The sequence below is a fragment of the Desarmillaria tabescens genome (genome assembly GCF_030435595.1).
Source record: "Desarmillaria tabescens strain CCBAS 213 chromosome Unknown EV420scaffold_57, whole genome shotgun sequence".
NCBI lineage: Eukaryota > Fungi > Basidiomycota > Agaricomycetes > Agaricales > Physalacriaceae > Desarmillaria > Desarmillaria tabescens.
The window spans coordinates 1-14,384 of record NW_026848356.1 but is presented as its reverse complement, the minus strand read 5'-3'; the positions used below and the strand labels follow the sequence as shown (position 1 = coordinate 14,384).

Here is a 14,384-nt window from a genome sequence, read left to right as displayed (position 1 = left end):
CTACCACACATCGTCTTTTTCCTCAAATAAAGTAGCCACAAATTTTTTAATATTCCTCAGTGATGTCTATACAAAGTATGAAGTGGATCAAATCATCTATTATTGAGATACTCGTAATTTACGGTGTTTCATTGACTGGTAAATGACCACGTGGAAAACCCCTGCCAAATTTGTGTCACTGTTCGATTTTTCACGAGGTCAGCAGTAGCACTAAAATCCCCCAAAAATCACTAAAAATCCATAACATCTATGTCTCCAATGATACAACAGTTTCAGGCAGCGGAATTGGCGAGAAGGAGGCTAAATCAACTGTTTCAGTGACTGATGGTGTTGCAATGACCTGTCAATAACTGTACTACTTCTAGAATTTACTACGGATTACTATATGTGCCTACTATTGCGGTTAAATGTTCATGCCGCTTAGTCATGCCGAAGCTTCGAGTGCATTCTAGCACTAACTCGGGATTGCTATCCCAACAATCTTCGATGGAGTTGATGGAGGCTATCCAGACCATAGAGGGTGCATGTGCACAGCTGTGCGCTCTTGTCGCTCGTCCGAACCATACAATGCTCAACGTGAGTTTTATGCTTTGGCTATTATACGAAGTTGGACTGAAAACCAAATTCTGACAGAGAGTATTTGGCGTAAGGAAGCAAATGTAACATAAGTGTTGTCCTCCTGATATACCATTTCCTAAGATGTTCGAACCTGCCTGTATTCGCGTTGCAATTGAATTCAAAATCGCTGACCACCTCTTCGCCAGACCTGAAGGTCTTCACGTGTCCGAGCTTGGTGCGCTATCGGGAGTAGAACCTCAGAAGTTAGGAAGAATTTTGAGCTTACTCGCCAGCAAGCATTGTTTCCGGAAGAGTAAGTAATGCAAGTTGCGCATATTTTGATTTTTGCCTATCAATCCAGTCGAACGTGATGTTTTTGCGAATAATCGTCTCAGTATGGCGCTCGTAAGCGCGGGTGGTATAGCAGCGTACGCCAATATTATGTGAGTCTGCTCCTTTGATCGATACGCACACGTCTGATGATGTCCCAGTACCGACGAAGTCAACAAATCTGCTTCCATGCTCACCGAGAATCTACGAGACCCGGATTGGGGACATTCATATTCGCCTGCTCATGCGCCATTCAATTCCTGGAGCAAATACCCTGGTTCAATATACTCGTGGTATGAAGGAATAGTACGTGCCGCGTGTTGCTCAAGTTCCGCGTCCTATTCAGTAATTCGCGAACAGGGAACAGATGATGGCGTCGTGAGGGGCATGCGCTTCGGGCAGGGTATGAAAGAATGGAATGCTACTACTGAAACATTGCGATTATCAACGAATATCCATGGGTAACTCTACGCGATGGTGCCACTATGTGTGATGTCGGAGGTGGTATCGGGTCCATCTCTATGCAGCTGGCGGAAGCCTATCCCCACCTCCGTATCGTGCTCCAAGATCTACCCGCACCAATACAGAATGCGAAGAACGACATCTGGCCAAAATTATGTCCCGCGGCTATTGAAACTGGGCGTGTAGATTTCAAGGCCATGGATTTCCTGGTCGAATCTCCAGTCGGAGGCTGCGATGTGTACTATGTGAGTGCTCGACTTCGGGATAGTTCTTTCTCGTGGTGACCAAATACTTGGTAGCTGAAACACGTTCTGTCGGAGGCGTTTTCAGATCTGGAATACATAACACTCACTCTTGCTTTACAGACATAACTGGCCGGACAAGGAATGCAAGATGATTCTTACTGGTGTGAAGAACGCTATGGGACGAAGCAGTCGTCTGTTAATTCGTAGGTTTCTCCTCTGGATCTCTACCATAACCTTGATATTTAAATGCCGCTGTAGACGAACATCTTATTCAACCTGTAAACCGAGAGAATACCCTATCTCCGGGCCTGAAAGAAGCTCCTGATCCTCTTTTACCTAATTATGGAGCTGGACGTATACGCCAGTACAACCTTGATTTGGCGGTAATGTGTTTGTTCAACGGTCAAGAACGCCAGTTGGATCATATTGTTGAGCTCTGCAGAGCGTCTGGATTGAATTTTGTGCAGGTATGGGATTTTGGAGAGAGTGGACTTGCTGAATTTTGCTTGGAGTGAGTCCAGCTGGGGTGGCGACCAGGGTAGCAATTTCTTTAATGTACATAGCCTGCTTTTATCTCCTTTATATTTCTTTGTAGGTCCTTTACATTGAAAATTCTAGTCTAAAGCGCCTGACTCAGACAGGACGTCGAATTGTGATCGCGACAAAAGTCGCCGGAAATGCCAGATAGAAATTGGTGGAGCCACCTTGCACTTCAATTTCAATAAGACTTTGTCTTCTTACCCCCACCTTTCACGTTCGAAATCTATGTCTATGCTCAAGCGCTCAAGCTCTCGCTCAAAGTTAGCGGGCCAAAGATCTTCTTTGTGATGAATGTGAGTGTCGACTCTATGCAACTACAACGAATCTGATTCTCAGAGATTAATACCGCCAAGGACAGGGTTGTTGCGTCGTAAGGGCATACAGGTGTCTCGATCTTCATCACCGGATTTTGGATGAAGTATACTGTATGGTGAAAGAAATACGCTCACGTCATACTACCGCGGCCATGGTCCGGGAGTGGGCTCTATTATTTTCCATCCGTCCGTCAGCGCGCTGCGATATATGGCAGATGTTCGTGTTGCACCTTATTGCATTTTTTTGGCCCAGGCTCGACGCAGAAACACCTGAATTGTCGCTCGTCTTCCCCGCTGAATGTCTTACTATCCTGTCATGACACTAGGAGAAAGCCCGTGTTGTTCCTTGGAGCGGCGTATTGGTGCCTAGGAAACAATAGCCAGGATCCTATTCCAGTCATGCCAGATACATGCAGATAGTGCCATCCTAGCTTCGTTTGTTTCTATCCCGCCCGATGCGTTTTGAGGACAATCCTCTTATTCAGTATGGATCTTCGTCTTTGACTGATCTCTCGCGCTGACCTCTCTCTCAACATGTTAGGTTAGGGCCATCTCGTCTTGGATGACGTTTTATCGGGGCAGTCCCCATATTACTGGGTTAAGCTCTTCAGAGATTGCGAGATGCTGCTGCTGGGAGCTCTAGGGAAAAGCAAGGACAAGAAATGTAGTTTAAACATATTGATTATTAATCAGTAACAAGAAAGACGTAGTACTACGTATGTTCAAGTACATGCAATTCTTTCATTTAACAAGAAAACATCGCTGTCCTTGTATAGTTACTTCCATCCCACACGGTCAGATGGCTGACTATTTTAAGAATGCTGGATCCTGAAGTGGAATTCGCACTCGGTAAAATGAACACCTATAGTAGCTACGGAAAACTCACTGGATATGCCACTTTCCGTCGCTCGCGAAGCAATCTCCACCCGGGGTAGACTGGCAGTTCGGAGCCATCCAGTCAATGACAGATGCCTATAGCGGAAGTGAGCTAATGGATCACAGCAAACAAAAATCCGTCATCATACCCAATCATCACGACAGTACTCTATGACCCCATACATTTCATTGCCGAAGAAGGATTCACAGCTGTTATAAACCATGACGACAGTGTTGCCATTAGACTGGAAATATGTTAAGGATCTATATGATCTAGAAATGAATGCGAGCGTACATCGTTAGCAAGATCGAGGAGGTTCCCTATTCGCTCGTGAACTGGGAGAAATTCCTTAAATCAAAAAGACACGTACCAGTGTTTTCACTTTCATAGCGAAGTGCATTAGCAATTACATGGCAGTCATTAGGATCCGGGCTACCCCCAGGGGGAGTGAAACAGAACGTGTTGCCTGGTTGTCTACATCAGAACTCGCACACACAGAATACGCAGATACACTTACATTGTCCTCCACAGACATTCGTAACACTAGGAGCTTGGCGAGATACTACGTCGCTACGCCTAGTGAGAGCCCCTCAGGGCATGACACAGTCTCGACCTTGACGTTCTTGTCTGCGCCAATATAAGACTCGCTGAGGGTGACCTGCCCTTCGCAAATCTCTGCAAGAAGTGTTAGCACAATTGTTATGTCAATTCAGAATACATACCTGACAAGACAGGGCTAACGAGCGCGAAGCCAAAAAGGACAAAAGCGAGAGAGAAGTACATGTTGGATGTTTCGAACGAGGGGGTGATTTCGTTCGATGAGAAAACTTCAATCCCTTTACCATGGTTTATATAGTTGGATCCGGAATTCCAGACAACCCCCAATCCACGGGAGGGTTCCGGGCACTACGGAAAGACGAGACCAATGTGGTCAAGAGTAGAGCTAATTATTATCTCTGGGCCACTTCACCTACGCCGAACAAGCACATGCGTGATGAAGCTCCCAGGAAGCCCTACGCGTGACTTGAATTAAATATCCAGCCCGTGGTGGGATCATCTGGACACTAGTATATCCCAAACACCTGAGAATTTCTTCGTGTTCGCAGGACGTACTCAACAGCTCCAAGGGGTATCCAGGACGCAACTTCATTGCACATCCTGCCTCTGTTGTAACCATTATTCTGGTATGCTAATTTCGTGTAGGACATCGAGACACCCAATACGAGTCCTTGGTTAGATCTGCCACTTTTTTGGAGCCCTACCGCAAAGGCACAGAAGCGTCAGCAACACCACCGTTAAAGGTACCGTAAGCTTTGAGCTGAGAGTCGACAATGCCTGCGCGACGATCAGATATTGTAAGTCAAAAAGAAACTTTCAACGCACCACCAAGGTTACGTTTTATCATGGCCAGTGAGCCAATTGAGTGTGACACCGCCGCGAAGCCACTGGTAGTACACGATCTCCAATCCTCTTCGCTGCCGCCATCCTCGGGACCTGATTTTCCCGGGATAGAGTCGCCGGTCGAGAGGTCGCTATACAATTCGTCATAAATACTCAAGTCGATTACGGCCTCAAAAACACCGCTGACCTGAGTGGAGGACTGGTAAGAATAGTACGAGACATACGGGAGCTGGTGATCTGGACATCTAGGTCCCAGTAAACGAAGAAATAGCTCACGTCAATTGCCGGCTGAGTGAATGGGTCAGTCGTCCTACTTTTTTCCTTCCTTCCTATGAAACAAATGAGTACAAGGGTCTGGGTACAGTTGGACGGGTTTGCGTACCGAATTTAGATCTAAATGGGAGTAATTGCCATCGATCGACACCAAGAGAACTTTCGTTAGAACCAGTGTCACGAACTAAATAACCAAGCTCACGCTGGGAAACCGCTATCGAAGAAAAGAACGATGGTTGCTGATGTACAATGTTAATTAACATACAGACCTGAAGTTTCTCACACCGTTCTCATTGATCGATGGCATTCGAAGTTCCGCGGCCTCCGTAGTCAAAGTTATCGCCAGTGCCGACGGAATTCGTGGTCTAAGTAATAAATGAGTCGCACCCAGGTATGTATCAGCACGATGATGGCAAGCACTTGATCTTGGAGATTGTATGTCAGCAGTCTTGAGATAGCTTGAGTTCAACGTGGTTATCGATTCCAAGAAGTCCCAAGACATCAGGATCGTTGACTTTAGAAAATTGAAGTAGCGCAGGAAACCGAAATGGCAAAAGTCGGCACAGCAGAGATCCTTGAATAGCAAAGACGAGAGCAAACCTGGATGGAACCGCGTGTGACAATGACCCCAGATGCAGTCAAGGGAATGCCACCGGCAATTGATCTTAAGAGCCTATCATGGCGATTACAGGCAGACATGCCTCACAGCAGCGGCTAGCAGCATGCCCGACATGGAGCCAATGGCCATGCTTAGGTCTGAGATGTTGCCAATACACAATCCTGGATCCGCGCTTCGAAGCCTCGCTATTCCTGCCATAAGAAACCTTCAAGCGGCCCATCACTGCGCGCCTGAGCAGTAGTCAATCATTTGTCTCCCTTTCTCCCAGCGAAGCCACCCTGTTTGAGAGAACACAGAACTTCACATCGATATCCTTAGTCACGGTGAGCGGTCAAAGACTAAGACGCGTCGAGCACGTGCTGATCACGATGGATAATCCCGGTCCGATATCTGAATCGGCAGTCCCGAGTGCCGACCCCATCTGTATCCCGTTGACTCAAAAGATTTTTTGAGACGTCATGCGGTTGAGAACTAACACGGAATCTCAATATCAATTGTGGCGCCTGTTAGCTTAGGAGTTCTGAATGGGAGGTCCCCATTCTCCGTTCCCAAAACGGTGACTAATGTCACCATTTTTGTCGCTCTTCAATATTCAATGAGTATATCTCCGGTAAATGCGTGTCCCACGACGGACTCGGACAGTATCTTCAGAGTCCAGAAAGGACGGGTTGTCATGAGTTGATGGTCTGGAGCGTTGTGCCTATCTCTGAAGGTTGAAGGTTGAGCTTGATGGTCCCAGGTGAGGAGTGAGGAGCGCATGAGCAAGGGATGGTTATGCATAAAAGACCTTTTCCTTATACAAGTGGCAATATAAACGATTAATTCGAAACGAGGAAAGCAAGCGGTAGAGCTAGGAGAGGGATATGTAGCGAAGGCGATGAGGATGGGACGGGGGCTCGAAATGTATGCAGAGGTTTAGATAGAGGGGGTGTGTCGATGAGGTATTGATGGGCGAATACATGGCCTTGCGAGACCCGCGTAGGGGGCTACGGTGGAGGGCAATGAAAGAGTAAGGGCGTCGGTTTTGGCTGGGAGGTTTCGTTCGAATGGGGAAGGGTTGAACGGCGGCAGTCTACCTTCTCGACGCCAATACGAACGCCAATACTAATGCGATGAGCGCCGTCAAAGACGCAGTAATAACCGCGATAACCACCCTCGCAACCGGATAATCCCCCCTCGGCAAAGCACCCTGTATCGAAAAGTACCTCGCCATCCCCACGCATAGGATCCCTAGGGATAGTATGACGGCTGTGGCTCCCAGCGGGCGGGCGTAGCCCTGTGCTCCCCCGCTAGGCGAGAAGGTGGTCTGGTTAGAGGCGGTGCTGGTGCTGGATGAGATGGAGAGTAGCTGGACAAGAGCGACGCCGGTGGCGGCGAGGACGAGGGAGGTCCGGACGTATGCAAGGAAGGTCCGCTCAGAAGCGAGGTGGTCTCGTGCGACGGAGCCGTTGTTCTCTAGCGTCAGGCTGATACGCATGGCAAAGAGCAAAGAGGAGGAGCAGCAATTCCGAATATTAACTCCGTTGTCGGCCGCATGCCGTTTTGAGGTCGTGATGAATTCCGAATCGTTCGCAGCATCGTCCAGTTGAGCGTTTTTTTTGTCGTTCGTGGTCATGGTGGACGTTGAGGTTGAAGATGCGAATCAGTGACGCAATTGGAAATCCGTGTCTGTTCGCTTTTCTCCTTTCGACCATATGCATCATTCGCATGGCCACATTCTCAACGGCTTCTTTCCCTGCGTTGATGGCGCCCGGTCGAGCATTATAAGGTACGTCGCTGCTTTTTGTTGGACTGCTCGTTGGCTGAGCGTCGAGTTGTTGCAGGATAGCCCAATCTGGTCCTTCTGCAAACCCGACAAACCGACCGAGCATCGGTGGCGCTAGGGATTGAATATTGGGAGCTGAAGTATCAGAGCATCATGGGTGCGTGGACTGAAAAAAACCCGTAATTCTCATCGCTCACGTCCATTTTTAGCTTATGGCCGCCACCTCGCTCAACAACAGCCGTCGCAATCTATCCATGGTGCATATCCAAGCTCCCAACCCCTTTCCTCTTCCCATGATTCCCAAACAAAACCTGGCTTGCTGGACTTGACGATCATCTTACACTCTTTCTGGGCCTTTGCTCCTCTTCCTCCTCGCCATTTGTGATGATGGTATCGCTTACTGTGTCGTTTTCACAAGCGAACTGCTCTACCACATACACAGCGTCTTCGCCTGTACGCCGTGACGCTTCTTCAGGCGTTTTACGAAGCTTCATCATCCCGGATAACTCTGGGAAAAACAAGATAAGCGCTGGTCGTCGCGCCGATACCAGAAACCCCCAGGCCTCAACTCATTCCCTCCACCGCCAGCACCAGATGTCGCTCTTCTCCAGACGTAGCGTTGCGAATTCCCCATAATAGCACTACCGTCATCGGGATGCCGAGAAAGTGATTGGAGTTGTTCATCACGGGTTCGCGTTCACCACCTATTAATGTTTTCCGACATAGGCTTACGTATCCTATTCACAACGCTATTCTAAATCAATACGTGATAGACCAGCTGAAGCCCACGTACTTGATTCTTCCTCGGATTGGTGGTGTTCAAAGAAGACAAGAATGACTACGTGCAATCGACCGCTTGGTGGATTCTTACAGCAGGAATAGCCGTGTCGCGGACTCCAGAATCCTCCAGCTGGTTCCCCCGAGAACCGTATCGCGCTACATAGGGTTTGTGTTCACCATACGTTCTTTCCGGATACATACCCACTCATCCGCATCTGTTATGCAGTGCTCTTGCCCCACACTATGGTTAATCTAGCATGGAAATAACGATACTGCCACGCCTCTTTTGAATAGCTAGAACATCTCTCCCTCCCGACTGCCACGCACCATCGCCTCTATGTCAGAGTAGGCGTCCCGGGAAGCAACCAGACTCGAGGATGCCAAGAAGCATCTCGAGTTCGCCTCAGGAGGTGTACAGTCGATTCGAGGGACTTTTCAGGCGTTGTATGAAGCATCAATCGTTCATCACGGACAACTTTGGGAAGGAAAAGCAAAATAGGCGCCGCACATTGTAGTGGTCGTCCACGCAAACCTCAGCTCGTTCCCTCTCACTCGCCCCACACATCACTGCGAATGGCAATGTCCCTCCTCCAACCTATCGTTCCCATCAACTAGAAGAACCGGTTGGAGTCATACATCACGGGTTCGCGTTCACCACCTCTTTTCCGACATGGCAAGGCTGGTCGTCACGCTGATACAGGGACCCTCAGGCTCGAGAACAGTCCACCACTAAATGCCGCGACATTCTACGTGTCGACGCTGCAAATAGCATCCCCTCCCCGCCACCATCAATGCCGACAAAGTGATTGGAGTTGTTCATCACGGGTTCGCGTTTACCACCTATTTTCCGATGCACGCTTACGTACCAGGCTAGCTCGTCGTTTCCTGAACGTCAAGACCAGTCGGACCCCCCGTACTTGAGACGCAGTGACCTGACCGCTTGGTGGATTCTTAGGCGCCGTGCTGTGATATGGTCGAGAATCCTCCCCCCTCGAGAAGTGATGGATCCAATCGTATCGCGCTACATATGGTCTGTGTTCGTCACACATTCTTTTCGGATACCCACTCATCTGTTATACCTCAGATCATGGTCAATCTAGCATGCCATTTCTTGAATTACTGATACGAAAGTCATATGCCTCTTCGAATAGCGCCTCAGTTCTTTCCCTCACGAGTGCCACTACCACCAATGGCAATATTCCTTCGACCTCTGTGCCAGAGTAGGCGTCCCTAGCAACCAATGCCGAGAAGTAATGCGGGTTCGCCTCGGGAAGTACAGATGGGGCCGGGACTGTCGTACCGGGATTACCCAGGGTCATTGCTTTGTGCGTGATCAACACGTGCTCGACGCGTCTTCACCGTTTACCGCGACAACGTCGCGACGAACCTTCGGTCTACTGTGAACATCGGACATCTCAGTGGATCACTTTCTTTACTCTCGCGTGCGTATGGAGTTTTGGTCTTTAAATGTTGGCGATGAATTATCCTCAGCACAGGTTCAAGGACATCGTGCGTATCCCTCTCCCCGCTCGCTGGCGTTTGACTGATCATATCCTCGAAACAGACATCTCATCTCTACAGGCAGTACACGCCTCTCAAATAAATAAGCGACTTTCCTATAACCTCAGGTGGCGTTTTTAATCTATGTATACAGTCGCTACCACTACCGTCGCGAAATGAATTCAGAACCCTTATTCGGGACGTCAATCCATCCCATCTCGTCATGGTTCCTGGTTCCTATCTAGAAGCAGATGGGAAATTAGCCCAGAAGCTTTTTTTCATATGTCTCCCCACATTGACAACCTGAGCTCGGAACCGAGGGAGGTTTATCCGACACTGATCGACAATGGCAAGTCAAAGCGAGGACGGTGAAAATATAAATGAAAAGCAAAATTGCAGGTTTGAATTTACGCTTCAACTTTACCTGCTCTGCTGTACCAAAATATAAACATTTGGAGGTCTCGTAAGTGCGCGCAGAGTTCTAGACCGGGATCACTGATGATGATGATGATGATGATCACCATTCCGTACTCATACTTATACTTAAACCTGAGTTGACATGAAGGCAACGTGGTTGACGCACCCCCACTACTTCGCTGCCTGCACGCCGCAGGGGTACCATCATCCATCCGTGTTCCTTCAACGGGACTTTTATTTAGGGTCCGGGAGTAGGGTCGGAGAAAGCTAGCGCTATTGACATGAAAGGGATGCATTCTATATTCTTACGCTCACTGGTATTATTCTACTAGTACTACTAGGATTTCCCTGCATGTACTGTACCTGGGAGCTTCTAAATGGCAAATAGATGGGAATATGCAGGGTCCCCTCCAGCTGTGCACGGGGGGAATCATGGCAACGCCGAACGAGCGAGCCATCAGAGCACTGTACAACTTTCTCTTTAACCACCACCACCATCCCCCTTCCCCACCCAGCGTCGAGCGCTGACGCTCCTTCGTTCAACCAAATTCCATTCTTTTTTTCGCATTTTTTCTTCTAGCTCCATTCCTCCCGGTTCTCGGCTCTCGGCGCCCGAGCGGCGTTCGGATTGAAATTGACTAAAGACGGTAAGCCCGGTTATCTCAATATGTAAATAGCATGGTTCGGTTTTCTGGAACGTTTTGCCTGCCTGCCCTGAGAGGGTTGTTGGGTTCTCCTCTTTCCCTCGTTCCACGAGGCAACCTTTCGCCTTTCACACCGCTCGCGCGTTCCTCCCTTCACTGGTGGTTGAGCCACGAGACGCGACGCATCCCTCTCAAAAAAAAAAAGAGAAAAATACTCACGAAAAAATTGTTCACGCGAAACTCTACGTCTACGCTACGCTTGTTTAACGTCTTTTTTGTCTTTTCGTTTCGCATCCTGATATCCATATACTGACTTGTTCCTCCTTTCCGATGCGACTCATCTCACGACTATTACGAATCCACCCCCCAGAGAGCCCACCTCCGCCCCCCTCTCCTGGTGACACCTCCCAAAACACCTCTCCACACCGCATGGACTCGGAAGGATACCCAGCCTGGCTGCCCCAGCGTCCCCCCACCACCCGCCCCAGCGTCGACAGTGCGGTCTTCTACGATGGACGTCACTTCCCCTACCCCTGAGCCCATCCCAGGTCCGAGCTCGAATTCGCATCCGCCCTCGTCGTATTTGGGTGGGAGGAGGGCCACGCCGAGGAGTGTGAGGATCGTTAGTGATTCCGTGTATGGCTTGGAGGGGGATAGGGAGAAGGAGAAGGAGAGAGAAAGACGTGTGCCGACCGATCATACACAAGGGAGTCACCCGCGTGTGTGGTCCCGTGCTACAGGTGCTGCGCTCTCCGCCTCACCCACAGTCTTCGACCCACCCGTTTCCCAGCCAAAATTCCGCGTCCGCGGGCTCAATATCGAGTTACTCCTCAACCCCTCCCCTTTCGCTCGCGTGTACTTTTATGTGTTTCGTGTATTCATCTTTGCGCATCTTTTTTTGCAGACGTTCTTCGATTTCAATGCTGTGTTTATTATCATTCAGTGAGTCTCGTTATCCTTCACGCCCTAATGATTGTATTTTCGTATTGACCATCGTGTTAATGTAGGGTAGCCAAATTCCCCAACCCCGACATCCCCGGCTCGGGAAAAAACTGGGCTTTGGGCGCAGCAGCCTACATCTTCTGCTGGGCCCTCCAACTCCTCGGGGTCTTCCTCGTCTACGAGCTCCTCTACTCCTTCGTCCGGCGCTGGCGCGTCAAGCGCCCCTCCATATACCCCATATACCTCTCCTCCCCCGCCTTCAACTTTGTCTCCATCCTCTCCTTTCGCAACTTTTGCTTCCTCCACTACCTCCGGTATTCCGCCTTTCGGGGCCACGGGGGAAGCTTCCGGATGGGCTGGCAGAGACGTTCTGGTTCTATGCGCAGAACCTTCCGACTGTTGTGCTCCTCCTGCCCAGGGCGGGGATCTCTTTGGCGTTGTTACTGGAGTTTTGGGAGCCGCAGGTGGGGGAAGTCGTACTCGCGGATGCAGGGATTAATAATCGGGACGGGACGTTTTTTCGTGCGGGGGGAGCGTTGACGGATTATGCACGTGGGGTGCTTATTGCGAACGCTGCTTGGACGGCGTGGCGGACGCTAGTACTGTTCTTTAGCTGGTAACCACTCATCCATTCTTTCGTTCCCTCATCACTTACTAACCCATCTTCTCATTCATAGGATTGGCCTGTGGGTAGTGAGCGGCCACGGCTGTGCAGGATTCTGCGGTCCCCGCGACAGATGGGAAGAAGAAGACGCGGAAAAGACCATCTCAGTATACAGCGAGAGCCCCACACTCGCTGATACACTCCCCTGGAGCTGGCGGGAGTGTACGAAAACGCGTATCCAAGAAGCATACGACTTTTGTCTCACCACCACGCGTCCTGCCTCTTCTTCTCGGAAGAAGGAACTGGGAGATACCCCAGAGCCGTTTGAGGGTATGGAGCAGATTATGGCTGCGGTTGGGCTGGGGAGTACGGCGTCCCCGACAAGGAGGGGTGTGCTTACGGATGATTTCTTCAAGGGACCGAAAGGGGAACCCTCACCGGAGATTGTGGGAGAGCCTGAGGCGTCTACGTCGGGAGGAGGAGGAGGGCCGCTGAGGGAGCTGCCGTATCCGTTCACGACCAAGACCGCGCAGGTATCCTCGGATGACGAAAAGGTGCCCTTCCCGCCTTCTCCGTCCCTGCCAAGTGAGGAGAAGGTCACTACGGAGAAAGACACTGCCGACGACGACGACGATGAGGAAGGGGAAGAAGAGGAAGACATCGCCCAAGCAGAACTAGGCATCATCGGCAGCAGCGACAGACGCTCCTCCGGACGCGCCTCAGGGTCAATGTCCAGCTTAGGCCACCCCGTCTCCTCGCGGTACCCTTTCCAGTTCCGGAAACCCGCCACCACGCGGGGAACGAGTCTCTCCTCTGGTACACCGCCCCGGTCCGTCCATTCGCATATCTCACAGTCGACGGGGAACGTCGAGTCCTCTTCCGATTCGCATTCTCCAAGGTCCCATTATAGTACTAGCTCGGATGCTGCGAGCCCGAGGAGCTTGGCGATCCCTATGCCTATGCCGCCGAGGCATCCCAATCGGAGTCGAGCAGGGACGGTCCCTTCTTCGTCTTCTGGCCCGTCTTCTCCTAGTAGTCCTGTCAGTTTCCCCCAGGTCAGGACGCTCTAGAGCGAGGACACGAACGAGTAGCAGTATCGGGGAACCTCAACCCGTGCCTTCGAGTTCAGATCTGGAAGGGGGAGACGACGATGAAGGAATCGAAGAGGGTGACACGCTAGACCAGTCACTCCCTGAAGTAGCAGCAGAAAGCGAAGACGTCGTCGGTCTGCTGACACTCGAACCATCCGGCTCAAACTCCCCTCGTATACCTCTCCGCCCCTCATCACACCGCAGCACCTCCACCTCACGCTCCAACTCCCAGAGCGGTGCGTCCTCCTCCTCGCGTTCGCGCGCAGGATCTCTATCCGCCGTGCGCTCCCGTACCCAGTCCCTAATCCACAGCATCAGCGTAACCAGTCTCGAACTCGTCCAAGGTGCCATGCGTTCCCGCGCGGACTCGTCCATGGCGCGGTTGGAAGAGGATCCCAGTCCCACTCCCGGGCACTCGCGGTCAGGAAGCTCGACGGATCCTAGTGGGAGCGGGAGTGGCGGGGAGAACTGGACGTTCGGACACCCGATGGCGTGGCAGAGGCAGGAGATGCGGGAGCACCGGCAACAGCAACATGAGGAGGCGGAAGAGTATGAGTATGAGGAGGGACCGTATGTTCGGGGGCAGCAGCCCTCGCCGGTCATTGAAGAGGACTCGGAGAGCGAGTCCTCCCATGACGATCCTGTGCCTGTGCCTATCGTGATGCACGAATCGAGGTCGGAGTGTCTGTTGGTACGGAGCAGCCGTACATGAGTGCTACGTCTCTATCACCCCCCTCGGTATTCACGCCTAGACCCCGAGAACGAGAAAGCGAGGGTGCGTTGACGTTGAGCAGCCACCCCGGACATCAGCACCGCCGCAGCGTCATTCGTCACCGCCCCTGCCACCATTGAGGGGTCCACGACGACCGAAGAGAGTATTCGGTCGGTGTCCACTATACATCATATGGTTGACCGGCCCCATCCGAGTGGGATGGGTGGGTACGGGCCTTTGTAGATTAGATTCGAGGATTCGGTTGACTTATTTTCGTGTTGTTTGTTTATTCCTAACATTGACGACCCTT

At 50.9% G+C, this 14,384-nt stretch overlaps 7 protein-coding genes across 7 annotated transcripts; 2 read left to right on the top strand and 5 right to left on the bottom strand.

Moving 5' to 3' along the window:
- Positions 1 to 486: 486 nt before the first annotated feature.
- Positions 487 to 2,283, top strand: EV420DRAFT_1484876 (uncharacterized protein; the record flags this gene model as incomplete). Its single annotated transcript, XM_060470123.1, has 10 exons — positions 487 to 576; positions 700 to 871; positions 920 to 1,001; positions 1,050 to 1,194; positions 1,249 to 1,291; positions 1,390 to 1,595; positions 1,735 to 1,798; positions 1,854 to 1,983; positions 2,063 to 2,150; positions 2,191 to 2,283. 10 exons carry the CDS (start codon positions 487 to 489, stop codon positions 2,281 to 2,283), a joined length of 1,113 nt encoding a protein of 370 aa, XP_060324777.1.
- Positions 2,284 to 3,178: 895 nt separating this feature from the next.
- Positions 3,179 to 4,328, bottom strand: EV420DRAFT_1768513 (uncharacterized protein). The gene is made up of 8 exons (XM_060480971.1): positions 4,049 to 4,328; positions 3,929 to 4,001; positions 3,844 to 3,896; positions 3,697 to 3,792; positions 3,621 to 3,646; positions 3,475 to 3,570; positions 3,336 to 3,421; positions 3,179 to 3,277 (listed from the first exon to the last, which is right to left on the bottom strand). The coding sequence occupies exons 1-8, from the start codon at positions 4,107 to 4,109 to the stop codon at positions 3,262 to 3,264; spliced, it is 507 nt and encodes a 168-aa protein (XP_060324776.1). The 5' UTR covers positions 4,110 to 4,328; the 3' UTR covers positions 3,179 to 3,261.
- A 358-nt stretch (positions 4,329 to 4,686) lies between these two features.
- EV420DRAFT_1277904 (uncharacterized protein) lies at positions 4,687 to 5,030 on the bottom strand (the record flags this gene model as incomplete). The annotated part of the gene is made up of 2 exons (XM_060468052.1): positions 4,687 to 4,858; positions 4,915 to 5,030. Coding segments are annotated over 2 exons (288 nt in total), but the record flags the coding sequence as incomplete, so codon positions are not given.
- On the bottom strand, positions 4,914 to 5,629 carry EV420DRAFT_1575921 (uncharacterized protein; the record flags this gene model as incomplete). The annotated part of the gene is given in 4 exon segments (XM_060474484.1): positions 4,914 to 5,056; positions 5,110 to 5,419; positions 5,460 to 5,505; positions 5,521 to 5,629. Coding segments are annotated over 3 exon segments (238 nt in total), but the record flags the coding sequence as incomplete, so codon positions are not given.
- A 1,174-nt stretch (positions 5,630 to 6,803) lies between these two features.
- Positions 6,804 to 7,106, bottom strand: EV420DRAFT_1575917 (uncharacterized protein; the record flags this gene model as incomplete). Its single annotated transcript, XM_060474483.1, has 1 exon — positions 6,804 to 7,106. A coding segment is annotated over exon 1 (293 nt), but the record flags the coding sequence as incomplete, so codon positions are not given.
- Positions 7,107 to 7,498: 392 nt separating this feature from the next.
- Positions 7,499 to 9,483, bottom strand: EV420DRAFT_1484872 (uncharacterized protein; the record flags this gene model as incomplete). Its single annotated transcript, XM_060470122.1, has 11 exons — positions 7,499 to 7,519; positions 7,582 to 7,632; positions 7,726 to 7,892; positions 7,954 to 8,088; positions 8,117 to 8,138; positions 8,178 to 8,222; positions 8,366 to 8,416; positions 8,492 to 8,595; positions 8,717 to 8,759; positions 9,031 to 9,185; positions 9,285 to 9,483. The coding sequence occupies 11 exons, from the start codon at positions 9,481 to 9,483 to the stop codon at positions 7,499 to 7,501; spliced, it is 993 nt and encodes a 330-aa protein (XP_060324772.1).
- A 1,179-nt stretch (positions 9,484 to 10,662) lies between these two features.
- Positions 10,663 to 14,384, top strand: EV420DRAFT_1575904 (uncharacterized protein). Its single transcript, XM_060474482.1, has 9 exons — positions 10,663 to 10,724; positions 10,833 to 10,838; positions 11,098 to 11,191; positions 11,214 to 11,667; positions 11,733 to 12,065; positions 12,086 to 12,283; positions 12,345 to 13,292; positions 13,327 to 14,066; positions 14,157 to 14,384. Exons 3-9 carry the CDS (start codon positions 11,155 to 11,157, stop codon positions 14,315 to 14,317), a joined length of 2,871 nt encoding a protein of 956 aa, XP_060324771.1. The 5' UTR covers positions 10,663 to 10,724; positions 10,833 to 10,838; positions 11,098 to 11,154; the 3' UTR covers positions 14,318 to 14,384.